Source organism: Macaca mulatta, chromosome 12 (genome assembly GCF_049350105.2).
Source record: "Macaca mulatta isolate MMU2019108-1 chromosome 12, T2T-MMU8v2.0, whole genome shotgun sequence".
Lineage (NCBI taxonomy): Eukaryota > Metazoa > Chordata > Mammalia > Primates > Cercopithecidae > Macaca > Macaca mulatta.
The window spans coordinates 123,131,861-123,158,484 of NC_133417.1; the positions used below are offsets into that span (position 1 = coordinate 123,131,861).

General features: G+C 53.9%; 1 protein-coding gene across 24 annotated transcripts in view; it reads right to left on the reverse strand.

Moving 5' to 3' along the window:
- The window catches only part of TNS1 (tensin 1), a 213,511-nt gene that overhangs the window by 133,220 nt on the left and 53,667 nt on the right, over window positions 1-26,624 (reverse strand). For 14 of the 24 annotated variants that reach the window (XM_077957537.1, XM_015110953.3, XM_077957533.1 and 11 more), the window contains exon 1: window positions 12,796-12,997. The exons of 6 other annotated variants lie outside the window; for them this stretch is intronic. Coding sequence is in view for 2 of the 18 variants with exons in the window: in XM_077957543.1 (XP_077813669.1) it covers window positions 5,893-5,898 (6 nt within the window). In the remaining 16 variants the exon portion in view is untranslated. Of the gene's footprint in view, window positions 1-5,892; window positions 6,457-8,848; window positions 9,408-12,795; window positions 12,998-26,624 lie in introns of those variants that run through there. 4 more of the 24 variants (XM_077957551.1, XM_077957545.1, XM_077957543.1 and 1 more) reach the window with 3 other exon arrangements.

The following is a 26,624-nucleotide window of genomic DNA, read 5'->3' on the forward strand; positions in this document are numbered from 1 at the left end:
TGAGAGTAGACTGTGTGGGGCTAAGTCAGGCCCAAAATAGAGAATTCTGGGTCTGGAGCCACACTCAAACCCGCACAGACATCAGGGACCCACACAGACATCAACCCCTGTCTTCTGAAGCTAGGCCATCGTCTGTTTGCCAGCCAGGACAAGGGCGTAGAGACCTCTCCCCTTTCAACACCTGTGCAGTTACTTGCAAACCACAGGTATTCACCTCCCGGTTTCCTAATTTCAAGGATGCTGTTAATTGTTTGTAGCATCATCAACTGAATAACAGTTTTTGAGGAGGGGGAAAGGCCACTGGAATCGTACACATCGATCCTAAGGTGCATTCCAATTTCGGAAATGTTAAAATGTTTTTTTAAAAAAGACATCTCAGATTTGAAGAAGTGCCTTAAATTTTTGACTCTTCGGGTTCCCTACGCTGCCTGTATCACAGCCCTATGTGGTGGACAATCAGGAAATCCTTTCTGATGTCTACCTATGTCTTCTTTTAAGAGTTTAAGGCTGGCCAAAGGGAGGAACAGGGGGGAAAGCAACCCAACCACATATTGTTTAGGAAAAAAATCCCACATTCTCAAAGCTGGTCTATGGCCTTATGTTCCCTGGACGTCCACAGAGGTCATTTTTTCTCATCGCCTGACTCCAGGCAGCTTTGCACTAAGCCCAAACCTGGTACCTGGGAGCAGATTCAGCTCTATGAGATCGTAACTCCTTCTGTCTGCGGGTCTTCATTTCCAGATTCGTGAACACACTAAGAAGCCAGGAGTTTCCAACTACAGGGTAAGAGGAGGGATAGAAAAATACCTGGACTGGGCCGGGCGCGGTGGCTCAAGCCTGTAATCCCAGCACTTTGGGAGGCCGAGTCGGGCGGATCACGAGGTCAGGAGATCGAGACCATCCTGGCTAACACGGTGAAACCCCGTCTCTACTAAAAAATACAAAAAACTAGCCGGGCGCGGTGGCGGGCACCTGTAGTCCCAGCTACTCGGGAGGCTGAGGCAGGAGAATGGCGTGAACCCGGGAGGCGGAGCTTGCAGTGAGCTGAGATCCGGCCACTGCACTCCAGCCTGGGCGGCAGAGCAAGACTCCGTCTCAAAAAAAAAAAAAAAAAAAAAAAGAAAAAAAAAAAAAGAAAAATACCTGGACTGGGAGTCAGGCATGGGCTCAAATGCCAGTTTTGCTACAGACTAGCTATCGAGATCTTATTTAACCTCCCTGAGTCTCAGTCTGCCCCTCTGTAAAATGGGGGTGAGATCCTCTTTGCAGAGTGACTGGAAGTACTCAATAAAGTTGACTTAGGTGGCATAAGTAAAAATGTCTGGAATATGCTTAGGAGATGTTAGTTCCCTTCTGTGTTAGCCTGGAGGTGATTAATGGTATTCTCTGCAGCTCAACATCCTCATTTACAGACCAGTAAATTCTATGCACCGGGCTCAGTTCTAAGCATCTTATGCGTCCCAAAGCACTTAATCCTCACCTCACCCCTGTGAAACAGGTCCTATTCCTATCCCCATTTTACAGAAGAAACTGAGAAACAATAGAGGGAGAGGAAGGAGCTGATTTTTAAGATCCCATCTATTGTCAAAGTCAAAGAAAGAGTGGGATACTGTACGATGCGAGAACTTTCCATCAAAAAAATCCACTGTTTTTCCTGAGCTCTGAATTCTTCCACGCATAAGCTTCAGTTATCTGAAAATTCACTCAGGTGGAAAACTCCTAGCCCCTAGATGGCAGCGACAGGAGGCAGTACAATTGTTCTACACAATCAGCGCACATCAGGGCCTGGTGTTCTGCAACCCCATCTGCTCTGACGGACAAGGCTGCACCAGGAGGCCCCGGAAGCAGAAAGTCCCGAGGGCAGAGCAGCCCCGCTCTCTGTTGCTCCTTGAAATCCATCTGGGGCCGAGTGGCAGGAAGCCCCCTCTCACTTCCAATTATCAGGCAGCAGAGACTTGACGCACGGCCAGCACTGAAGGCCAGAGTAGGCCTGGCTGTCACCAGCATTGTTTGGCTCCATTTGACGCATATCCACCCCTGGTAATGCTTCCTTGCTCCCAGGCAGACCTCAGAGATACACGTATCTGAAACCAGGTCTGGAGGGGAAGGAGGAGGGCAAATGAAGGGGCAGAAGAAGACCTGGCTCTCTGTGGCTCGGAAAACACTGAGAGATTTTAAACGGACAGAAAACAAAGCTGGCATCAGCTAAAGACCCGGTGACCCAGACACTGCAGCCCTGCATACACACATACAGCTCAAAACAGCCCAAGGCACACACAGTGCACACGCCTGACCACTGCCAGACCCAGATGCAAAGTCACCCCCTGGTGCTTGGGCCCCACCCCAAGCAGAGCCATGCAAACAGAAACACATCAGCACCGCCAACACATCCACTGGCAGGGGCACTCTGCATGGCCCCAAGCACAGCTGATTCCAGGAAGCCAGAAGGGAAAAGAGCCCCTAGGTACAGACTGGGGCAGGGGGAGCATGAGCCAGCAGAGATGGGGGGTACAAGAGCAGCCCAGGGCCTCTGAAGCACACCCAGACCTCTGAGCTCCTTTCAAAGTGCCCACCGCAGCCGAGGCAAGCAGCAAATTCCCCTCACACTCGCCTGTCCCATCTGAGCCCCGCCCATCCTTCTGGAACAGCAGGTGAAGGGATAAGGCACACCGGCAGAAGCTGGGTGGGAGGTGTCAGAAATGGAAGAGCAGGTGCACAAACAACAGGGTGGAGTAGATAGGAGGATATGCAGCCTGAACATTATGGGGTGGAAACACAGGAAGCTGGAATTTTAGGAATAGAGGTGGTGAGAAGGGACAAAACAGAGTTTAGGGCTTAGGACAACCATATTATTTGAACACATACAAGGAACATGTACTTCAGACAGGTTATCCCATTTAATCCTTCCAACAAGAGATTCAACAAGCAGTAGCCTCTTTTCACATATGAGGCTACTGAACCTTACATATGAGGCTACTGAACCTTACATATGAGGCTACTGAACCTTACAGCAGAGAAATGTGTTGGCCAAGGTCACACAGCGATGCGTGGTTGAGCTGGGACTCAAACTCAGACTGCATATTCTATACTCCTTGAGGCAAGGCAAGTCACCTGGATGCTTAGAAGACAAGACAGAGTAGCGATGGGGCCAAGGGAGTAGGAAGGCATAGGTGATGGGAGGGGCTGATCCAGAGAAGCAGAGAGAGGCAGAGGGGACAAGGTGTGGCACCCTGCTGGCCGGGACCCCCAGCTCCTAAGAAGCACAGGGAGGGAGGAACTCAGGCTGCTGTGATTCAGTGGCTGGGCCTTCGGGGAGAATTTCCGGAGCCCCAGACAGCTCTGTGCAGTCTGGGAGCCACCTACCCAGTGGAGACACTGAGCCATTACTCACAACTGTTACTCACTTTGCCTCTGCACCCATGTCCCCATCACATCACTTCCTCCCACTCTGTTCCCTTTGGGTGGCCAAGGGGGCAGCAGATCTTCCCCAGTCCCCTCCCTCGCTTCATTGGCTCCAATCCTGCCAACTGTATCCCCACCTGAGTCACTGGGACAGAGACGGGAGATTCTGGCCAGCCCAACCCTGACAGCTGTTGCCCTCTGCTCTGTTCCGAGAAACCAAGCTGCCTGGAGGAGCGGTCACTGGGCAAAGAACGTTCCAATTCCAGTGCTGGAAGGACCTCCCCAGCATTTCAGTTGGCATCCCAGCAGATGCCTGAAGAGCCAACAGGATCCCACCTCCACGCTGGACAGCTCTGCCAAAGGCCCCAAAACTAGGAGCCTCTCTGTTCAGAAAGATGCGTGGACTTGCAGAATTTCAGCACTGCTGAAAAAACAACGCCCCTAACTCGAACTTCTCATTTCGCAATTGAGGAAACCAAAGCCCCAAAAGTGGAAGCAATTTGCCTAAAGTTTCACAGTGCCAAGAGGGACTAGCAGGCCACCTGACACCCCTGCCATGGGTCCTTCTGCGGCACTACACAGACCTCTCTCTCTGCCCCAAGTCAGAGCAGGCCCCTGAAGTTGACTCTCTCACACTCCTGTTGCAAAGCAACACTGAAGACAGGAGATCTGAAGGCAAGGTGAGGAGGGGGAGGAAGGAGTTGCAGTCAGACAGTGGTTACTGGGGAGGAATCACTTTCCAACAGTGAAGGGCACTGGACTCCAGGCCACCTACTCAGAGCAATCTGCCCAGGAGGCAGGGAGATGGACTGCAGGCCCTCTGGAGGCTCTGGAGCTCAAGGGCCAGGCCCTCTGGCAGGAGGAATTCTTAGGGTCCCAGCTGGGAACTTGGGAGAGTCCTGGCCTCCTCTCCAATCACCTCTCCTCCCCCAGCCCCCACCCCTCACCCTGGCTCGCCCCTGCTCTCCCACGGCTCCAGCCTGGAATCCAGGCCTGACCACTGCCTCCGCTCCCACGCTTGGCTCAGCTCAGCCAGCCACAGCAGAGGCAGCCACATGTGTGGTGGTGGAAGCAGTTTGTGAGCCACTGAATTCCTTCTAAGCCTCCATAGGAGCCTCATCTATCTCTTGTGCTCTCCCCTCCCACTCTGGGCAGTTGTACTATCCCAGCCAAGAAACCCCTGCATCAGCCCCATTCTCTCCCACTGCACCAGTAATAGTAATAACAATAACAAAAACAGCAATGACAATCACCAAGGTTTATGCAGAACAGCCTGCGTGCCAGACCCCGTTCTATTTGTTTCCTGCATTTTACAGGTGAGCAAAGGGAAGCACTGGCAGGTCAGGTAAGTTGTTCATGGTCACATAGCCTGCAAGAGGTGGGGTCAGGATTCACACGCAGACCACGTGGATGCAGAGTCTGTGAAGTTGACGCCCACATCACGCTGCCTCATGAGAGGTCATTGCTATAGGAAATAAATGCTGCTGAAATTCCCTCTCCTTCATCAACACACAGTCCCTGAACATCTGGGACATGCCAGGCACCTGGCCTTTGAGACACTCAACATCCCATCTAACTCTGGACAGGCAGCCACTCTCTGCACTCACCAGGCCATATAGAGCCAGGCTGGGCATGGCTGTCTCTGAGCAAACAGGCTCCTCCACCCTAACCAGGGAACACTGCTGTTCATTCATTCATTCATTCATTCATTCATTCATTCATTCAACAAACAGTGAGGGGCTACTGTGTTCCAGGCCAGATGGTAAAGGAGGCCTCCAAAAGGATCCTCTCGGTGCCTTAGATATGTAAGCTGCCTACAGTCTACCCTCACTCCTGCCTGCTGCAGTTCATCCATCCCAGGGTTGCGTGTGAAGACTTGCCAAGGATGGCTCTCTCCTGGCCTGAAAGTTCTCCCAGGAAGGAGATTTCAGGGCCTCCTTGGCCTCCCAATCCAGGAGGGGAGGACGGTATGCTGGAAGGAAGCCCAGAGGGATCAGGGAGATGAACTGACTTGGGAGAGGATTTTCCAGCCCCAGGGCTGAGGAATTTGAACATAGGATTCCAGGAACTCAGGCCCTGGCTTGAGGCCTGTCCCTAGGACTCCCCTGCCCAGTACAGCCATCACAGTGGCCCAATTGCCTTTCCTAAATCACAGTCTCATCATGTCTTCCCTATATTAAAATCCCCTGCCGCTCCATTCTTTAACCTGACTCAGAATATCCCCCACCCCCGTCTTGGGCCCCAAGCAACACTTTCGGGCTCTCCCCAAAGCCATCCTTTCCCACACATGCCATTTTAAGCCTCCATATATTGTGAGTTTGCTCCATGCCAGGCACCGGGCTGAGAACTTTACAAATAACATCTCATTTCATATCCACACTAGCACTACAAGGTTGGAAATATGAACCCCATTTTACAGATGCAGACACTAAGGCTCAGACGCATGTAGCAGAGCTGGGAGGGAGACCCACGCTGGTTACTGCTCCTTACCTGCATGCCACTGGGCCTCTGCGCATGCCTTCCCCTGTGCCTGAAGAAGTCTTTGCCCCTTTTCCTCCTGGCAAAACTCCTTCCCAAACTTCAAAATCCATCTCAAACGGCACCTCTTCTCCAAAGCTTCCTCCACTCTGCCAGCTCACGTGAGCTGCCTCCTGCTTGACATTCCCGCTGCGTTTTGCAGCAACACTCTGTATACTCCCCTCGTCTCCCCACTAAATTGTGTCTCCCGGTCTTTCCTGCCTCATACCCAGCACCTTGACTGGCACAGGGTAGATGCCCTCAAAGGCTTTTAAAGTGAACAATCCAGCGGTCCCATGTGCCCTGCTGGACTCAGCTGCTGCCGCACCGCGTCCACAGTGGGTCCACCAGCACCGCCCCAGATCCAAGGAGCCCACCCCTGGGGCCGGCCCATCTCTGCCACCCCCAAATCATAGCCCAAACCCCAGCTCATATCCCTGGGTGGAGGCATGTCCCCATGCCAGCCCCCCCTTCCTGGCTTGGCGGCCCCTCTCGCTCAACCAGCTCTGCCATTTCTGGGAGTCTCAGCCGGTGATTAGGGCCCTAATCAGCAGGACTTCCTGCCAGCGACTGCCAGAGGTGGGGGCGGGGCGGGGAGGGAAGCAAGGTCAATCCAAGGTGAAGTTCCACAGCGTTGGGACTGGGGGACGCCCAGTGGAGGCCCCGGGGAGATGGACTCACAGACCCCCCCACCCCTGCACCTCTTCAGCCCTTCATTTACAGGTGAGGGCACTGAGGCCCAGCGAGAGAAGGGACTCAGGCGGGACTCCTCCAGAGGCTAGGGACGGAGTCAGGCCTAGACTCAGATCTGCTCACTTGAGGACCACTGCTCTCCCACCCAGATGGACCCCAGGGTGAAGCCCCTCTCTTCCGCTTCCCCTGAAGCCCTCTTCCCCACCCCTACCACCTACCCCAGCACCAAGTCCAGCATTGAACCCACAAACTGCTCCCACACAGGGTGGCTGGAAACCAGCTGATTGCCCAGGTCTGGTCAAGGTCAAGGGGCAAAGGTGAGGCCCACCTCTACACGAGCAATGGCCTAGAAATTGGGCAGAGGTGAGCAGGGGCCAAGGAAGGAAAGCAAGATAGGGCCAGGCTGAGCTCAGGAACGTTCCCCAGCTGTCATCATCATCAACCCAAGCCCATTCTTTCTCCAAAAAAAAGCTTAATGCCTTTTGCAGCTGCAACTGGGCGGGCCAGGGGTCCGGAAATGGAGTTCACCCCCGACCCAGAGCAACCCCAGCCTCCCTGGGTGGGAACCGGGTTGGGTGGAGAATATAGCTTGGCAGGCCTTGAGGGCTGACCCCTGCTAATGAGGAATGTCAGTGGCACCGGAAAGCAGGAGACCCCAGAGAGGGCAGAGGCCTGGGATGGAGAGGGATTGTGGCCAGGAGCCCTACCCTTGCACGGGTTCAAAGCTCTCAGCTTATATGGCATGCAGGAAGAGCGGACATGGTTCTCCCTACACGCTACCAACAAGGGATTGCAACAAGAGGAATGCCAGTTCGATTCTGGGGGAACCTAGAGGGCATAAGACACAATAATTTGAAGCAGTTATTTGGTGATCCTACTTTAAAATGTAGATGCCACCTCTATGGGTGTAGCCCATGGTCCAGGGCAGGCTTCCTGGAGGCCAGGCTAGGTCCTTGCTCAGCCTGGGAGTCTCTGATTCTGTGACTCTCATCAAGGCATGGGATGGGATCCAAGAAGGGGAGCTCGGGCTGGTTTATAATAATGCATCTTGTTTACAGTGATGGCAACTTTCTCAGAGTCCTCCGTAAACACAGATCTGCATGGGCTCCCTGAACAGACAAGACCTCCGGAGGGCCCCTCAGCTCCCTGCCTGCCCTCTAATTGCAGAGAAAGAGAGACAGAATGGGGGCAGAGAAGATTCTGCCCTGGGATCTGATGCTAGGACCTCTTAAGGGGAAATGACACCAGCATCTTCTCCACTCTCTAGTCCCATAATTTTCTTCATCTTACAGATGGAACAACAAGACAAGAGAGAGAGAACTCTATCACCACCACCACCAATAATAATCATAATAACTAACCTTCATTGAGCACCTACTATGTGCCAGACACCGCCCAAAGTGCTTTAAATAAATTAAGTCATTTGATCCTCACACCCATACCTTGAAGCAGATGTTATCCCATTTGACAGTGAGGAAACTGAGGAGACCAGTTGGTTGCCCAGGTCTGGTCAAGGTCAAGGGGCAAAGGTGAGACCACACAGCTGGTAAACCAGGTCATCATGAGATGAGCCCCAACAGTCTGGCACCAGACTCACATTCTCAGCCTCCAAACAGACCTCAGTCCAAGTCTAACAAATCCTCACCAGGCCCCATCAAAACCCTCACCCCTCTGTCCTCCATTAGTCAGTCATCTGTGTGTTGAGCAGCACTCTGCCAAGCACAGCAAGGATCCCCAGAGAGGCCAGAGGTGCAGGCCTGCCCTCAAGGAACTTGTAATCCATCCAGAAGACAGGTGAGCAAACGGGAAACTTGCAAGGATCACAGAACACTGTTGGGTCTCTCTGAGGGAGAAGATGAAAGTCGAGGAAGGTCCCTGGGGGAAATGGACCCATGTCTGGGGCCCCATAGTGGCCAAAGGGCCAGAATTCCCCCCCAGCCACTCCTGTGACCCCTCACCCCCATCAGCTCTCCAGGCCCCCACCCTGCTGGTCCAGTCCCTCCTGTCTCCCACACCCAGGGCTGAACTACAGGCCTTCAGGGCTGAACTACAGGCTTCCAGCCCTAAAAAGGCAGGGACTGCACAGCCCAGACTAGCCCTGGAGGAGGTAGCGCCAAGGACTGGCTCGGGCCCACCCACCACCCCTCCCACATGGGCTCCAGCTCCACAGAGACAAGCCTGTCCCCTTGAGGGAAGGCGAGGTGGGGCAAGTAGGAAGATGGCCAAGTCCACCAACCTGGGTAGAGGCTGCACTGGAGCTCTCTAGTGTCCAGCAACATCACGGATGGGAAAGCGCTCCAGACCATCGGAGGGAAGGAAAGAGGGAAGGGCCGGTGTGACCTTGCATAATGGAAGTAGCACCAGGGGATGTGGGCACAGCCTGCCAAGCTGGCCACCCTGCCATCCCCACCCCCTTGTCCCAGCTCACTTATGCCCACACTTCTGCATGCCTAATAGCCCTAGAAAGCTAAGAGCCATCTGGCCAGGGAGCTACTGAGCCAGGGGTCATTGGTGAATAGTAATGGGGACAAAGTCTAGGCCAGTCCTCCCAAATCCCAGTCTCCAGAAACCACCCTCTCCCTCCACCCACTTCTGATTTGCTTATTTGGAGGCTGGTAACTGGGAGGGCTTTCCTGCCTATCTCCTCTGCCCCCCACCTCCAAACATATCCCTCAACTGGGTCTCAGTTTCCTGGGGTCAAAGCAGCTTTTGGCTTCAGAACTAAGCCAAGAAACCAGAAGTACTGGCAGCCGAGAGCCTTTGCCTGTCACCCTCGCTCCCGCCCTGGTGTCCCAGGCTCATAGCACACTCAGGTCTCCCGATCCTTCCCTGCATGCCCCTCCCACCATCACTGAGTCTCTTTCAAACCCCAGGAAAGAGTGTCATCATTTAGCAGCCTCATGTAGTCCCTGACTGGAGAAGAGGGACTGAAGTTAGACATCAGAAAGGACCTCCCTCTCAGATGAAACCAAGACTGTGAGGGGGCTCCCCTGGTCGGAGGCGGTGGTTGAGCTGGGTGATCTCAGTCTCCAACTGTGTCACCCTCTCGTCAGGAGAAAAGGGGGCACAGGCATCCACAGAGGGGCGGTGGAGGAGGCTGGCTGTAGGAAGGATGGAGTCCATGGTGGGTTTCAAGCCCACCCGGAACCACTCATGGGCACTTACATCATGGGAAGCCCAAATCTGTTTGGTCTGGGGAAAGCTTTGGCCCCAGCCCCCTCTGGTTCTCCTCTCACTGCCCACCTCAGGAAAAGCATGTTTGGAAAGGCCTGTGAGAGGTACTGCTCCTCCCCCACTTGTCCTCCTGAGAGGCCCTCGAGAGCAACTGCCTTGCCTTGCACCCCTCACCCCATGCCAGTTACGCAAGCCCATTTGACGCTGCCCGGACAACCCTGCATTGTTTACAAACGTGGAAACTGAGGCTCAAATGAGACCCACGCCTGAGTTTTTCTGCATCTCAGGTCTCGACACTGCCCTCGGTCTGCCATCTCCAGGCTGGCTAAGGAGGCCTGTTTTGGGGAGGCCAAACTGGGCAGGGGTTCAAGGTGCCCAACATCCCAGCACCCAACCCCGGTCCTTGCACACTGGCCCCAGAGCCCCTCAACAGGGAACATGGGCTCTAACTGCAGGGGTTGGGGGTGAAGCCTGTGGTGCTTGCTGTCCCCTCGACTCCACACTGTCACACAGCCCACCACAGGCAAGGGGCAGAGTGGGCCAGGAGGAATAGGAAGAACCTCAGAACCTTTGCAGGAAGCAGCTGGGGGCGGACCTGGTAGGCAGTTGAGCCACGGGTGTGAGGGAGAGGCACAGTGCCAGGGCAGAGCGTCAGGCTCTTGGTTCCTTACACATTGGCAGGAAGGAGGGGGCCCCTGCGAGTGGTCTGTGCCCACGCCCTAGGCCAGAGGACACAGCTTCCTGATCCCCCATTCTGGTGTCAGAATTCTCTGACTCCAAGTATCCCAGGCCCTCAGCATCCCAAGAGACTATCCAGGTCATCGCCTCTAACCACATCCCAGCTCAGGAATCCTTCCAAGCCGTTGTCCAGCCTCTGTCTAAACTCCCCCCAGGACAAGATGCGCTCCACCTTACAAGGCAGCCCATCCTCCTGCTGACCCACCAGGGTCCTTAGGAAGCTCTTCATTCACATGAGCCGAGATTCCACCTCTGAGGCTCCTCTTCCTCAGACCAAACAAAAGTCCTTTCTGGCCCCCCTTGACTCCTGCTCCTATCTGGGTAGAAACAGGAGTCTGAGTGTCCCCAGACTCCAAGGCTTCAGCCACAGTCCATCAGAGGCCAGAAGTTGGTCCACAAAACAATAACATCTTCTCTGAACCCATAAGCACCCCACCCCAGCCCCGCTTCACCTGGCCACCAGGTTCTCTGTGCTTATACTTTCTGGACACCGCCACCTCCCTGGGAAATTCTTCACTGGGGCTTTGCGGGAAGTGAAGTGTGAAGAAGCATGGGATGAAGGATGGGGAAGCAGAGCCAGAAGGGCTCAAGACCAGGCGCCTAGAAGAAGAGGGTCCCAGGTTGCCTCCTCCACCGCCAAGAACCCTCAGCTCCTGGTTACAGTGCTGGCTCCCAGCCCTGCTGGTCAGCCGGACTGGCTGAGACCCTCCCCAGCCTGGTCCAGCCCACTCCTCTCCAACTCCCTGCCCTCCATGAGTAGCAAAGTCCAAGACAACCCCAGGCTGGGTCTCCAGCGCTGATCCCATGTGGGGTTCTCCCACCCACCTCTCCATCTCAATCCACATCCTCCCTCACTCTCACCCACAACCCTGGGCCAGAGGTGTCAGGTGCCCCAGTTGTAGAAAGTGCTGAGGTCCAGGGAGAGCTGGAGTGGGAGAGACAGAGTGGCCATCAGCTGGCAGGGGCAGGTGCAACTTGAAGTCACATCTGAGCCACCATGGTCTCCACCCACCCCAGGCAGCTTCAAGAGGGGAAGAGAGGGTGCTCCCCCTACACCTTCCCCACTGCTGCCACATTGAAGAGGTGGCTAGTACTTCCAGAAGAGAAACCCCTGTCTCCAAAGATCCTGGCACCCCAGTTTCCAGGTCCTCCACCTATTCTCACCCCACAACCGCCTGCCTGCCTGCCCTCCTCCTCCAGCTCCTCCCCACGCAGCACCTATCCTGTCCCCTAACCCCATCCCCTCCCCTGCAGGGATCCTAGCCTGGGAGCACAGCAGGCTTCTCCGGGTTCCCCCCGCCCATCACCCCCACCCAGTTTCCTCTTCTAGAACAGTGGCCAGCCTAAAACATCTGGGCAGGCAGTCCTGGCCCAAGTCCTGGATTGGGGGTTGGGGGACAGATACTGAGGTCAGCTCTGTATGGATTCTCCAGCCTGGGAACGGGTGGCAAGCAGGGCATCAGAGTCAGAGAAGAGGAGGGGTGGAGGGAGAAGGAGGAGAAGGGGAAAGCAGCTGCCCCTGTCTGTTCATTAACCACCTGGATTAGCCATTTCTACCCAGAGGGATGAGGAAGGAGTAAGGGCTAGTGGTTGGAGAGGACAGAGGGGGCACTCCTGCCAGACTGTGCCCATGGGCAAGGGAGCAGGGCCCATACTGAGGAGTGGAGATGGGAAAAGTGCTTTGAACCCTAACCTTACCAGGCCTTCCAGCCCCTCCCTGCAATCAAGGTCAGAGCTCAGGGAGCTAAGTGAGCCTCTAGGAGAAGAAAAGTGCCCTCATAGCAGCTCAAGTGGGTGACAAGGAAAGAGATGAAGAAGAAAAAATACTCATGCCCCCGCAATGGGCAGGCAAGTAGCAGAAGAGACCCCCAAGCTTCTCCCTCCCTTGGTCCCTGTGTCCCTCCCTACTTCCCCAGCTGGCCTCAGTCCCAAGCAGCCACTGACACCAGCAACTTCCCCAGCAAACAAAACTCCTTCTGACTGGTCGCTCTCTCAGAGCAGGGACAAGCCGCACCCCAGACATCCCTGCCAGAACCACAGAAACATCTGAAGACAGGGGACTGACAAGGTTGGCCTCTGAACAGCTTGCCTAACCCGGAGACATGGGACCAGGCAGGCTGACCTCACCTTCTCCTAATCTGATCTGTGGTCTTGACAGCATCAGTGTCAACAGCCCAGCAGCCCTGGCCCGCTTCATTTCCCTCTACACACAAATCCACACGCACACTCACACACACGTACACCATCACACGCGCATACTCACTCACTCACCTTTCCTGCAGGAGCCACTAAGTGAGGTGGGTGTCTGAGCCAAGGGACTCCCAGGACAGGGGCGGTGGCCAGTGGCAGAGGCAGCGGCTGTGGCTGGCAAGAAGCTGGTTTCCCAGAAGAAGGCAGCGAGTGAGCCTGTGTCCAGGCAGGGAGCGGGGTGCAAGGAGCAGAGCTGGTCCCAGGGCCACTGCTGGGAGCAACTGAGCAGAGGGCTCTGCTAGTCGGGTTCCCTCCCAGGCCAGCCCAGGGGGCGGGCCAACAGTGCACCGCCTCCTTCCCGGAGTCAGCCAGCAGTGGGCCCCCTCCACCAGCCATGGCCTCCTTTAACCCCTGCAGTGCTCTGCTGGCTGCACTCTAGCTGGCTCTGGCCAGGCCCTGGCAGGGCGCAGACACCTGGGGCAGGAGATCACCAGGGAATGTGGCTGCCCCTCCTTCAGCCACTGGCCCAGCAGCCTCCCTGGGGACAGGAGGGGCAGGGCCAAGAAGGCTTGGGGGACAGGGGTGGGGAAATGGGTAGGGAGGGGTCAAGACTCCATAGAAAAGACACAGGTGCAGAGAAATGGCCAAAGGGCTGCTGGGTGGAGAAGAATGTTTGCTGAGATAGTGAAGATGATAATAATCATAATATAGCAACTCTTAGCTTTTCTACAGCACCCTGCTCTATGCTGTTTCCAACTCATTTTGTGACTGGAGGCCAGGAATCTCACTTCTGAACCTGCTTTTTTTTTTTTTAGCTGTCAAATGTGAGATAGTAATCTCTGCTGTTTTCTCTGGGCTGAGTTAGGACATTTGTGACTGTACATTCAAAAGTCATTTAAGCTGAGCTCCAGTGAAGGAAATACATGCTTCAACTCTCTTTGAAATGGACCAAAAAATAAGACGGATTGACGGAAATGTGATAAAGCAAATATATTAAAGTGTTCATTGTAGAATCTAGGGAGTTTACCATATAATCATTTCAACTTTTGTACATGCATGAAGTTTTCCATAATAAAAATAATGGGGAAAGTGATGTGAAAAGTTTAGAGCACCATGCGAATGATAAAAGTGAAGAAGCAGATAGGATTATTTAGAAAGGAAGGGGAAAGTTATTTGCTCCACACCTATCAGACGCTGGGCACTAACGGCCATTAACTCTCACTTAGTCTTCTAATCACCCAGTTACTACAGCTGAAGATCGTGACCTCGGAGCCCAGAGGTGACTTGTGGAAGTCCAAGCCACACGGTGTGGAGGACCTCACACCTGAACCTGGCTGGCTCCAGAGCCGAGCTCGACACCACTCAGACATCCAGAGGTTGAAAGGCCCTTCCTTCTCTTCCCCATCTGGGCCAGTGGCCTGTATCTCTGAGCCTCAGTTTCCCCTGTGACACAAAGGTCTTTAAGAACTTTTCCAGTCCTAACACACACTAATTTTATTAATTCAGCCAAACCCTTCCCCAAGCTTCAGTTTTCCCCAGAAGTACAACGACAGGGGAGTCCCTGAGAGGGGATAAGATTTTGGAGCATGTGGGGCCAGAGCCACAGGGAGATGGCCAGCACTTTGGAGGGCTGGCTCGCCCCCAGTCAGGGACAATGAGACCCTTGAGGATGGGGGGAGAAGAACACCTTCTCGGGACCTCATACAGGGAGGGCAGAGATAGAGGCATGGCTCCCTCGTGGTCTGCCTCCAGAGCGAGATTTCATCCTCTCCTAGCTGGAAAGAGGGTCTGGGTTCTGAGTCCCAAATTCCAGCATCCAGAACCCACCAGCCTCAACAGCAACCTCAATCTGGGAGAGTGTGGATGCTGTCCACAAATGGCAAGGATGGTGAAAGCAGAGGGACTACGGGGACACTTGGCCTAGTCCTCCCTAGCCGTCGGCCCAGCCTCAAACCAAGTCTCCCAGTCACCGGCCCCAACTCTGGGGCAAAGGTGACCCCAATAACATTATCCTCCTTAACCCCTACCCACCACCCCCACTGCAGACTAAGGGCCCCTCTGGGGCTTGGGTCAGCTCCGCTTAGGTGAGGGAAGTTAGAGGATCCTGGGCCAGTTTCAGCTCTCTAGAGGTGGATGTGGGGAGTGTGCTATAAAATTAGAACTCCTCCCACTAGCAGGTACCCAGAACAGCAGAATGTTCCATCTTCCCCTTCTCTTCCTTCCAACCCACATCCATATTATCCCAACTGACATCAAAGGGTCCCAGCTCCCCACTGTCTGCCACTTCCAGTCCAAGCTCTGCAGTGGAACATCCCGGCCTTTCCAACCTTCTCTCCCTCCATCCCCCAACCTTGATGGTCAGGCCTTTCTCATACACCATTCTCTCTCCTCCCTGTCAGCATTCAGGGCTCAATTCAGAAGCCATCCTCCCTGGATCCTTCTCCAGACTCACCACTTGGAGGGCACTGTCCCCTCCTCTGAACACCTGGGACTTCTGTGGCTCACTAACGCCCTGACATGCAGTGGGTCAGATGCACTTCTATGGCTCCCATTTTTGGAACGATGAGGGATTCGTTCATTCTTTCCCTACCCCTTTCCTCATTTGTCCAGTGCCCAGCACAAGGTTGACACACAGTAGATTCTCAGTAAGTGTGGAATGAATAAATGAATGATGAAGAGATGGATGGATGGATATTCAGTTCATGATTGAATCAAAGGGCATTTTAAAATGCTTAATACAGCACTAAGCTACACCAAAGATAATCTTATGAAGACTTTTATATTTGAAGCTATATAATCGCAGGCAGAAACACGGGCTTTGCTAGGACCCAGGACATCCCAGACACATCCCACAAAGGTCTGTGGCAGATTGGGCAGGCGGGGGGCCAGGGGTGCTGGAAGACCCTTCCTCCAGCCACTCTCAGGAGACTTTGGAGGTTACACTGTCCATCCCCTACCCCACTCTTACCCTTCTTTCCAGCCTGCCTGCTCCAGCACCTGGGTATAGAACTATAAACCCAGCAAGTCCCTTGAAACCTTAAGAAAGGAAGTCGACAAGCTAGAGGATTTCACAGAAAAAGAGCAGCCTTCCTCCTTAATTCTAAGAGCTGCCCATAGCCCATCATCTATCCTCAGCTCTCCCCAGTGTCAGTTCCACCATCTCAGTCTCTCTCTCTCTCACTCTCTCTCACACACACACATGTACACACAGACACACATACTCTCTCTCTCTCTCTCACACACACACACACACACACACACACACACAGTGAGAACTGCTTTCTGAACAAGCCTGCTCAGCCCCCTGGCTCCCTCCTCCCAATTCTTCCTTCCAAGCCCCTGAGGACCAGGGTTCCCAGTGTCTCCACCTCCCATCCCCAGCCTCCTCCCCACCTCCTTAAGCCAACCCATATCCCTCTCCTTGTCCCTACATCCCCCCTCCCACCCGAATGCAGGATTGCACATCTGGTTCCAGTTGTGGTTGGTCCCTTCAAGGGTAGGCCTGGGGGTTTCTCATAAACCTGAATAATACCAGCCTTGGAGCCCGATGGAACTGGGGTAAGGGAGGGCAGGAGGCTGAAGGGGTGGGGGAGGGAGAAAAGACAACAGCAAGAGGTGAGGAGACGCAGAACCGAGAAAGGAGATGGCAGTGCCTGGCATCGAGCAGGCGCCCAGTGGATGCCTGTGAGCTGCAGACAGAGGCTGCAGAAACAGATGGCAGGAGAGCCAGGAGCAGAGAGAATGGGACAAAGAGGGTATCAGAAACGGAGACCCAGAAGGAGGAAAGAGATGGAGCTGGGGGTGGCAGGACAGAGCCTGGAGCAACAGAGAGGCCATTGAGGAGAGCAGGGAGCAATGAATTGTGTGTGTTGGGGCCAGGTGCTGAGTTAGGCACTTCCACTGGAAGAGAAGGGACGCGACAGAAAGGGGACAAAGGACACAGAGAAGCAGAGAAGAAAGGAGAGGAGAAAGTCAAGAGAAAGATGGGGCAAGGTCCAAGCTTCGTGAATCCAGTTTTCCCTGGCCTCTCAGCCCCAGCCCCACCCAGGGCCCCTCAGTGGCGGGGACAGGCAGGGGAGTTCAACCCAGAGATGCCTTCATTTGTTCCTTCATTTCACTTTAATCAACATTTAAGCTCCTGCCCTGCACCAAGCTTTTCCCATGTGTACTCCACACAGATGCCAGTGAAAATGTGGGAGTGGCTATGATTCTCACCCCAGTCTTAGAGATGGGCTCAGAGCAGTGAGGTTAAGCAAAAGCACAAAGTGGCTAATGAAAGAGACAGAATTTGAATCCAGCTCTTCCAACTCAAGACCATGTCACCATATGACACAACTAGGAATTCCAGGTCCCAGCACCACCTCCGGAGGGCACCACATCACCTGACTCCCACGCTCAAGGGGCCAGACACTCAGGTTCTTACAGCACTAAGGAGAAGTTCCTCTGAGCTGGGCTAAAAGCTGACAAGATTCCCAGCAGGGAGCGGTTGGTTCCCCAAATCGTCCTGTGATGGGTAGGAAGTGTTAGTCTCTAGGGCAATTACTGGAGCCGCCTCCTCTAGCACCCTGGGCCCTCACTCTCTTCTTCCCCCTCCATCACAAAGAAGGCAGGGCCACATGCCCAGGTCCCAAGGGGAGAGACCACTGGGGCACAGCTCTGCTTTCTTCCCAAGATGCCCTGGAGCAGAGGCTATTCTGGGCCTCTGAATCCTGCTAGGCCCAACACACCCCATAGAGAGCCAGGCCCTGGGGGCCACTCTAGGCATTCAATGTCTGTGCATTTGAACTGCACCTTCCCTCTTCTGACCATGCTGTCCCCGCTACAGCTAGGGATGAGTTTGGACTGTCTCCCAGGGCGCTTCCATCTCAGGATCACCCCCTATTGGGCCCCCCTCACTAGGACTCACTCCAAAGATGACCCGAGAAGCCACATTCACGCTGCTGCCCTGAAGCCTCCCATCCTTGCCTTTCCTTCCTAATGTCAGGTCTTCTTCTATGTATCATCCTCAAAACTCAGGCCAGAAGGAGGCAGGAGTAGGGGCACTCCCTGCTCACCACTGTGTCCTCTATGACATCTCATTGGCATGTATTTGCATTTGCATCCTCTCTCAAAGTGCAGAAATGTGCACAGCACCAGGCCCTTTGCTGCACACCCCCACCTCAGGAAGGAGAAGTGCTGGGCTTTCCACATTCCAGCTTCCTACTCAGAATTGTACCATAGTCTCGGGGCAGAGGTTGGAAAGGGAAGGAAAGTCAGGGGAAAACAGCCTACCAACAGCTTATCCCCAAGGCACACACTGGCAGCCCCTCCCTCCTCTCACCCTGCCTGTTTCTAGCCAGAAGAGCACTTGGGTCCAGCACCAAGAGCCTCAGACTGGGAGTCAAGGCCTCAGGTTCCAGCCCAACTCAGCCTCCAACACCCTTGATGATCAGAGGAAAGTCTCAGTCCCTCTTGGCTTCAATCTCCGCATCTGATGGCCTTAAGGTCTCTTGGAGATGCCCAGTAACATGTTTCTAGGCAGGTGTTGGTCCTTGGCAGAAAGTACTGCGCACAAATCCCCTGTCTCCCCTGAGAAGCACAATTTTAAAGCAGTAAGGACCCTGGGGCTCTAGCTGCCTCCAGGGCAGGGTTTCCCTTGGGTCTATCCCTGCAAAGACCACTGGTATCAGCCTGGATGCCTTCAGGGAGCCCTTCTTCCCATAGCACCACACCTACCATCCCAAACCCATTATTTTGAGGCTTCTAGACTGGATAACTGGGGAATCCCCAGAACTAGACTATCTGTATCTCAGGAAGGTGTTGGCAGGATCCCTGATGAAATTCCTGGAGACAAGAGAGAAAGCTGAGTAGATTCCTAGCCAGCAAGCAAACGGTGTTGATGAATAGATCAATGTCAACTTCCTGACTTGCCAAAGGGCTATGTCCTCTGCCCTGGCTTGTTCAACATACTTATCAGTAACTTTGGTTACAACTTAGAAGGGAGGCTTACCAAGCACACCAAGGAACAACAACAACAAAAAAAAGCACAAGGAAAAGCTAAGATGCTGAAGTGAACTGAAATGCAAATCTGACTTTATAAAGGAGCCAGAATTAGCAAGGGAACATTTTATTTTTCTTGGGGTAATGTCCAAAACAAGGGTTCTGAAGTCATAAAAAACCTGAACCAATAATAGTTCATACAGTAAAAGGTCTAAAATTTGTTGAAAACAGAAATTCAGTTTAGCTAACAGTAGGATACGCTTGCCCCCAAAAGGCACAGGCACTTTTGACTATATTCATGGAGGTATAGCATCTAGACCAAAGGAGATAAGAATTCTACTCTACTCCACCAGACACCATCAGAAATGTCAGTTTCTTTTCTGTACCCTATACGCCAAAGAGCATCCAGAGGAGGACAGCAATAGAAACTCAGTAAATATTTGTTGAATAAAAACCACAAAGAAAGGTTAAAGAAACCTAGTCCAATTTTTGTTTCAGATAGTAAAGAACACAGCAAGCACCATCAACTCCTTGAAAAAATTGTCTTGGGAAAGTGAACCATGGCAAGGGCCACGCCCAAGTGCACCTCCGCTGTCTCTCTGTCCCTTCATCTGGGAACTCCTTGAAGCCTAAGGCCATTTCCATTCATCTTTGAATGGCCAAGAGGCAGAAACTACCAGGAGCAGCTGCTAGGAATAGGATAACATCCTGACAAGGCCAGGCCTGTGGGCCCCGGTCAGTGGGGAGCGTGCTGGCCACACCCCGAGAGCTGACCTTTAGCCAAGCTGGCTGCTGGGCTGGGGGAGGTGAGGAGGCCTGGCTGGTGGCAGAACACTTGGCTCACACGTGCTGTCCCAGGCAGGCCCTGGTGCTGGCCAGCTGGCTTCCCACTCCCTAGGCCTCCCCCTCTGCCACCATCTAGTAGTCCTGTGGGGACCCACCCCAGCTGGGCATCCTCGCCCAAAGCCCAGAGCTGTCCACTGGCCCAGGTCCAAGTTTGGTTCCTGTCTCTCCTCTTCTCTTCCTTCTTCTGTTCCCCTCCCTCCTCTTCTGTCACCTGCATAGCCCTCTTCCTCCTCTGCACTCCTCTGCACAGCACCTTCCTTCCCCTCCCCTGCTTTAGTTTACCCCTCACCCCACACTCCTTCTCCCTAAGCCCATCCTCCAGGGCTCTGCTCATGGCCATTCTCCCTGCCCCGGGCTCCTAGGGAAAATCTCCCCATTGCCTCAGCCTCCTCCGCTCCCTAGAGTTTTTAGTGATGTAGCACTTTCAGGGTTGGAGAGAGCTGGAGACTTCCCTCCTGAGGACTTGGGATCTGCTCCTATAGAAAATAATCATCACCTTGCTCCACTTTGAAATGGGGTGCTATCCCTCCGGGGGAAGGGAATCACAGAAACCTGGCCCCATCCTACCAGGAGTGGAGAAGAGAGCCTAGGCTTTGGAAGTGCACCGACCACATCTGAAGCTGTGTAACCTCGAGCAAGTTATTTCACTGCCCTGAGTACTGAGTGTAAGATCTGGCCCAGAGCAGCTCTCCATAAATGTTAGCTCCCCCAACATTCTCCTTCTTCAAAGACGCCATCACCACCTCCATCCCAGCATTACGATTCATCTCTCTTATGTATCTGCCTGCTTAATAATGCTCAGAGTTAGTGAGTGTTTCCCAACTGACATACGGTTCCTAGAGCTTTGTGAGGATTAACTCATTCCAATCCTGCCAACACCCCGTTGGGTATTGATCTTTATGAACCCCATTTTACAGAGGAGGAAACTGAAGTTCAGAGACATCAGCTACGTTTGCTACTCCTCTCCTAACTACAGCAGCTGCAGCAAGCCAGCAGGGCCTCAGGGTCTGGCTGGACCACATTCCAGTATATCAGGGCTCTCCTTGACCTGACAGGGGCTCTCCCGCCCCTACCTGCACACCCCAGGCCCTCAGGGTTCCCTCTCCATCCTCAAGGTGGCTCCCACCACTGGGAGAAACCTGCTTCCTGGAACCTTTGGTTTTGCTTCAGGGAACAAATCTTCCCAAAGCTTTATTCAACACACACACACACACACACACACAGAGTCATGCAATCACTGGAAGCCTCCCATAGTGGTGGCATCACAGGCTGGACGTCCCCAGGTTTTTCAGTTTCTGTACTCTTCCATATGGCAGGTACTCAGTGGTTCTTTCTCTGGTTCTTATCCTTTTCCAGTTGGCTCCGTCCCATCTATCACTCACCCCTTCATTCCACAAGTACTTTCTAAGTGCCCGCAGTGACCCAGGCCCTGTGAGGCCCTCCAGACAGCACACGAACACAACCAGGTGGGTCCCTGCCCTCAAGGAGCACTTGATCTAGGAGAGGGAGCCGCTGAAGGAACAAACATGAACACACGACACAAATCACAAATCACAAATCACACTGAGTGACCTGAAGGGAAAGAACATGCAGCTGGAGGGAGAGACATTTAGATTCCAACAGCTGATGGGCACTTAACATGTGACAAGCCCTGGCACAGCCCCAGTGCCTGCATTCATCATTCCCTCCCCTCCCCTCCCCACACCTGGGAGTAGATGTTATTCTAACCCTATTTTGTGCAGTTGAGGGAGCTCAGACTCAAGAGGTGAAGCCACTTGTCCAAAGTCAATGATAATGAGACAGCAAATAAGCAGGGGTGATAGGACTTGATTCCCAAGTTTGTACTCTTAACCACTATGTCATTTGCCTCTAAGAGGCTCAGAGAGGGTTCATTAAGGCCCACTTCCCAAACCGGTGACTCTCCCACGCCACACACACACACACACACACACACACAAGCCAGCAGCAACCTGCCCAGTGCAGAATGCAGCAGGCCCAAATGCAGCATTGGCTTCACCAAGACGGCAGTCCCCAACCTCCAGACTCTCAGCTCGTTCTCCCACTCGGATGGCTTGGACACTTCACCTTTACCCTGGTAGGCTTCAAGGTGGCTGAGGGACTAGCTAAAACAACGTGAATGGGGCTGATGATGACCCCTTCCCAGCAGGGCTTGCTTGAGAAACGGTTCCTTATCTCATGGATGCGAACAGGGTTGGGGCAAGAAGGGCCCCCAAATCCGGGAAACAATCACTCCAAGCCCTCCCCAAGGCCACCCAATCAAGGCTCACAAAATGTTGAGGCTTTAGAGTTGAGCAGCCGAATCCTCTCCTCGTAATGACGTGGAAACGAGGCCCAGGGAGGACAAGGAGGGAGTCCCAAAATCACCATAGGGAGAAGCTCAATGATGTCAACCCTAGACAGGGCTCCAGCTCCCAGCCCAGTGCTCAGGCTCTGCATCACACTGGTCCCCAGGAGGGGAGGTGTTAGCCTGGCCATCTGGGGATGGAAGCAAGAGCCTCACGTCCGTTTCTAATGTCCATGAAGAGGGAAAGAGCAGCTCGGGCCCCTGGGGTAGTGAGGGATCTGCAGAGCCCGGATGAAGGATGCTCGGGCCTGGAGCAGCACAGTCCTGCCCTCCACTAGATGATCCAAGCAGAGGCTGGGGCGGGAGGGGTGGGAGAGTGAGGGGCAACAGCTAGAGCCCCTCCCTCTGGGTGCTCCTCACTAGGTACCCCATGGGTGACTGTTTTCTTGGAACATTGTGTTCAGGCTGTAAGCCTTGGCTCAAGCAATCTACCCTGGCAAATCTCCAGCTGCCTGTTTAATAATGTACAGCCAATCGGCCATTAACTGCAAATTAAAAATATAAAAAGAAAGAAAGAAAGAGAAGTCTGGTGGTTATTTTTGTTGTTGTTGGCTTTTGGGTTTTTTCTTCCAAGTACTTGGTGGTGGTTGTGAAAAACATTCAGGCCAATCATAGCCTGCCCTGGCTGGGGGACCCTGGCAGGTTCCACTTGCCTTTGCCCACTCCCACCCACCCCACTGAGCCCAGGCGCCAAAGAGCCCGCTCCCATCTCCACAATCCTGGTGACACCCTGGGTCAGCTACCCTAGGGGAGCTACAGGGTGGCCTAGGAGGACCGAGGGAGGGGATGTGGGATATGCTGGCAGGCAGAGGGAGTCCAGCTCTAAAGGGGCCAGTGCTTCCTAGGAATTCCACTCCCATCTGGCCTGTGTCAGGAGCAGAAGGTAGAGCTGGCATGACCCAAGCAGGTGTGAAGAGCTGAGTAAGACACCAGGTGGCCAGCTGTCCCCCTTGGGTCCCTCTCCTGGGTTTCAGCTGCTTTCCATGTGGGATTCAAGATTTGTGGTCAGATCAGGGGAGCTCAAAAGCAAAAGACTCAGGAGAGCATTTAGGGCCAGAAGGGGAGACACTGGTCCTGTAAGAAGATTCAAACAGAATGGTCCTGGGCCATCTGCAGAAACTGGCCTGGGCTAATAAGCCCGCCAGGCTCTCCTTGCCTCTCCAGCCTGGCAAGGTGCTGCCTCCCCAAACATCTAAGCAGAGCAAGGCAGTGCCACACGTGGAAAGAGGCAGGAGCCAGGGGCTAGGCTCCTATGGCTCTACTCTGGTTCCCTGGTGACCCTGCCCAGTCTCATGCCCTCTCTGGGTCTCCATCTTCTTGCTATGCTGAAGCGAATGAGCTGCAGTCTCCCATCCTGCATGGGAATGTCAGCCAGAAAGGGACTGCCAAGGTGAGATGCAGCGCAGCCAGCATGGACCCTAATCCTGATGATGACAATGGTGATAGCGATGAAGCCGATGATGATGACGGAGCTATCATCTATGGAGCTCTTAGGGTGCTCCAGGTACTCTATCTGGTTTATTCCTCCTGGTAACTAAGCAAGTACTGTGATTCTCACCATGATAAACAGGAAACTGAGCTTTGAAGAGGTTGTTGCTTCTCCCAATGTCACAAGGCTAGGGAGTGATCAAGGCAGTAGTTGGACTCAGGCCATCTGGCCTCAGGGCTCTTTACCATGCTGCCTTAGAGAGTCCAGTCAAGGAGAGTGGCACAGACCCCACCATCAAGAGCCCCAGCAGCCCTTCCTGCCCTACCTACACATCATGCTGCTGGCCTCTCCTTCCACCATCCAGCCTCCTTGGGCCTTTGCTTCCCTTGTGTTCCCTAGACCCCCTGTGGGCTTCCTGCACACATGCTGCTCACACACTCTCGTGAGTAAAGGACCCAAAGATCCACACTGGCAGACACTTGCCCCCACACAAGCACATTCCCACACATATACATGCACACAAGGGTCCTCAGACACGCAAAAGATCCATGCACACACTTCCATGAACATACATGCACACACACAGGCGCACTCGTGAGCTCCATCCAACAGCGGCTGGGTGCAGGTACCCATGGGCTGTCTGGGCAGGCAGAGCTGGACAGGTGTCCGCCATAGTCCCCAGGGGGCTACTCCAAAGGGGAGAAGCTGCTGGCTAATAACACTGTGGTGCATTCCTGGCACCTCAGCACGTTCCAGCCTCAGTGTCTCACCCCTGTGGGCTCCACACCCGCAGTGCTAACTGGGAGGAACTGCAGAAGGTGGCGCCACCAACACAGGCGCCCTGGCCAGGGACCAGCTGCTCTCCCTTCTAGCCAGCTTCCCCCTCTCGAGGGGCCCCAGGCCCATGTGGGCCTCAGTTTCCCCTCAGAGACATCCACACAGGGAAGGAGGGGAAGGTCTGTATTCATCCTGAGAAGGGGGCCCAAACAGAAGCCTTCCTCCTGCACAGTGCCCGTCCACCACCAGTCCCTCCAAGCTTGGCCAACACACACCGCACTGTACTGCCTCAGGCACCAAGTCCTCAGTGCCTGGGCAGAGCCTGGGCAGCCGGAGGTTACAGAGCCCCTCCTAAGCAGTGGGAGGCGGTCAACACCTTATCTCATCATGACTGTGGTCACTTGACAGGCGAGGAGACTGGAGTTCACTGAGACAGCACCCAGAATGTGAACCCAGGTCTTTCAAGTCCTCAGCCAGGGGTCTGTCCATGGCCTCGAACAATCCTCCCTCCTGGTCAGCTCTTGGAGTTGAATATTTTCAGTGACACTGGGTAGATCAGGGAAAATGTCCCTCTCAGGGAAAAAACTCATGTTCATTATAGGCTCAGAGATGGGGGACTCTCAGCACACACAAACAGGCAATGCTCCCACAGTGTCAGGCATCTGGGGCCTCTGCAGCTGCCTTGAGGTGGGAGGGGTGTCCTTGGAACAGGAGATTGGAGGATATGAGCTCTCCCCCGCCCCGCCAAGTCCCAGAGTCACAGAGGGCTCTGGAAGCCTTAGGGAGCTGTGAAGTCAGAGAAAGGGGGTCCCCCATCCAGGGGTCAAGAGGACGGGGTCTTTGAATTTTGTTTTTTTGTTTGTTTGGCTTGGTTAAAAAAATTTTTTTTTTATAGAAACGGGGTCTTGCTACGTTACCCAGGCTGGTCTCGAACTCTTGGGCTAAAGGGATCCTCCCGACTCAGCCTCCTAAAGTGCTGGGACTACAGGCATAAGCCACCGCACCCGGCCACTCTTGAACTTTGGGCTATGGATCAGGATGAAGGGCTGAGACCTGGGGAACAAGGGAGGCTTCTGGAGGGAACATGAACGATAAAGAATCCTGAGGGGCACAGCAGAAGGGGGAGTAACAGGGACACAGAAGAGTCAGGCAGGAAAGAGAAAGAACAAAGAAATAAAGACAGGGAGGGGGATCTGAAACACCCGAAGGAGCAACGTTGCAGGGAGAAGATGGAGACGCAGGCACTGGAAAGTCCTGTGGGATCCTGGTGGTCCCAGGGAACAGCCCTCACTTCAGTCTCTTTCTCCCCCTGTAACATGACAAATGTTCTAGGGCTGCAGTTCTAAAGTCTGTGGACACCCACATACTCACACACTCACACACACACAACTCACACACACGCACCGCTAAATCTCAAGTTTCCCTCTGGGCAGCTCAGTCAATGAGGTCTAGAGCTATCCCAGGCACTTCTCCAATGAGAACACTGCGGCCCACAGAAGGGCTGTGGCTTCCCCCAGAGGTGCCTTGGATCCGAGGGAGATCGTTGGGAAGAGGACCTATGTGTCCCCATGGCCTCAGTTTCCCGGAAGGCAACAAGACCAACCAGTCGAACTGAGGCATGAGGCCTCCTAAGGAAAGGAAGGAGAGGAAGGAAGCAGCTCAGGGACTCTGGGGCATGACTTTCCCAGCCCCAAGGAGACAGGATCAGGGAGGGTCACAGCAGTGACCCAAGCTTGACAGCAGCTCAGAGAGGACAGGATCTTGGCTGGCAATGAAAGCACAGGCTGGGGGCACAAGGAGCAGGACCACGGTGTGGAGCGCAGCTGAAAGACGGGGTGTGTTCCCATGAGGCCACCCTCTGGGCGGCCTGCCCCCACCCGGGTAAGGCAGCTGTGCTTCCCAGAGCCCAGTGGCCCCATGGTGGCCAGCCCCTTCTGAGCCAGCCAGGCAGCCTTACATGGACATCTCAGGGACATGGTATTTATGAGATGAGGCATCCAGCGAAGCAGCCGTGTGAGATCCCCCTCCCTGCCCAGCTTCACCCCAAGGTGCCACGCTCCTCCCACTGTCTCTGCACACACACCCAGCCCCTTCCAGAGCCCCCTCTCCTTCCTGGGGACAGGGAGGTGGGACTGGCAGGCTAAGGCTGTACATGAGAGGGGTCCAGACACTGGACTCCTGATTTCACCAGGAAATAAGGACCCATCAGAAACAGTCAGCATGTATCACCAACTGGTCGGTGAAGGTGGTGCCAATGATATATGTCAATACATGATTACTATGGAAACAGACAAAGGCCTGAGAGAGCGCAGTTTCTACATTCTTCTGCCTGATTCAAAGAAATCAACCCAAATAAGACATTTTTGAGATAATTAGAGAAAATTGAACACAGACGGGGTAGTAGCTGATCATAAGAAATTATTATTAATGATGTTAACTGTGATAATGGTATTATGGTAATATTAAAATAAAAAGTCCTTATCTATTAAAGATGCATACTGAAGTATTTCAAGT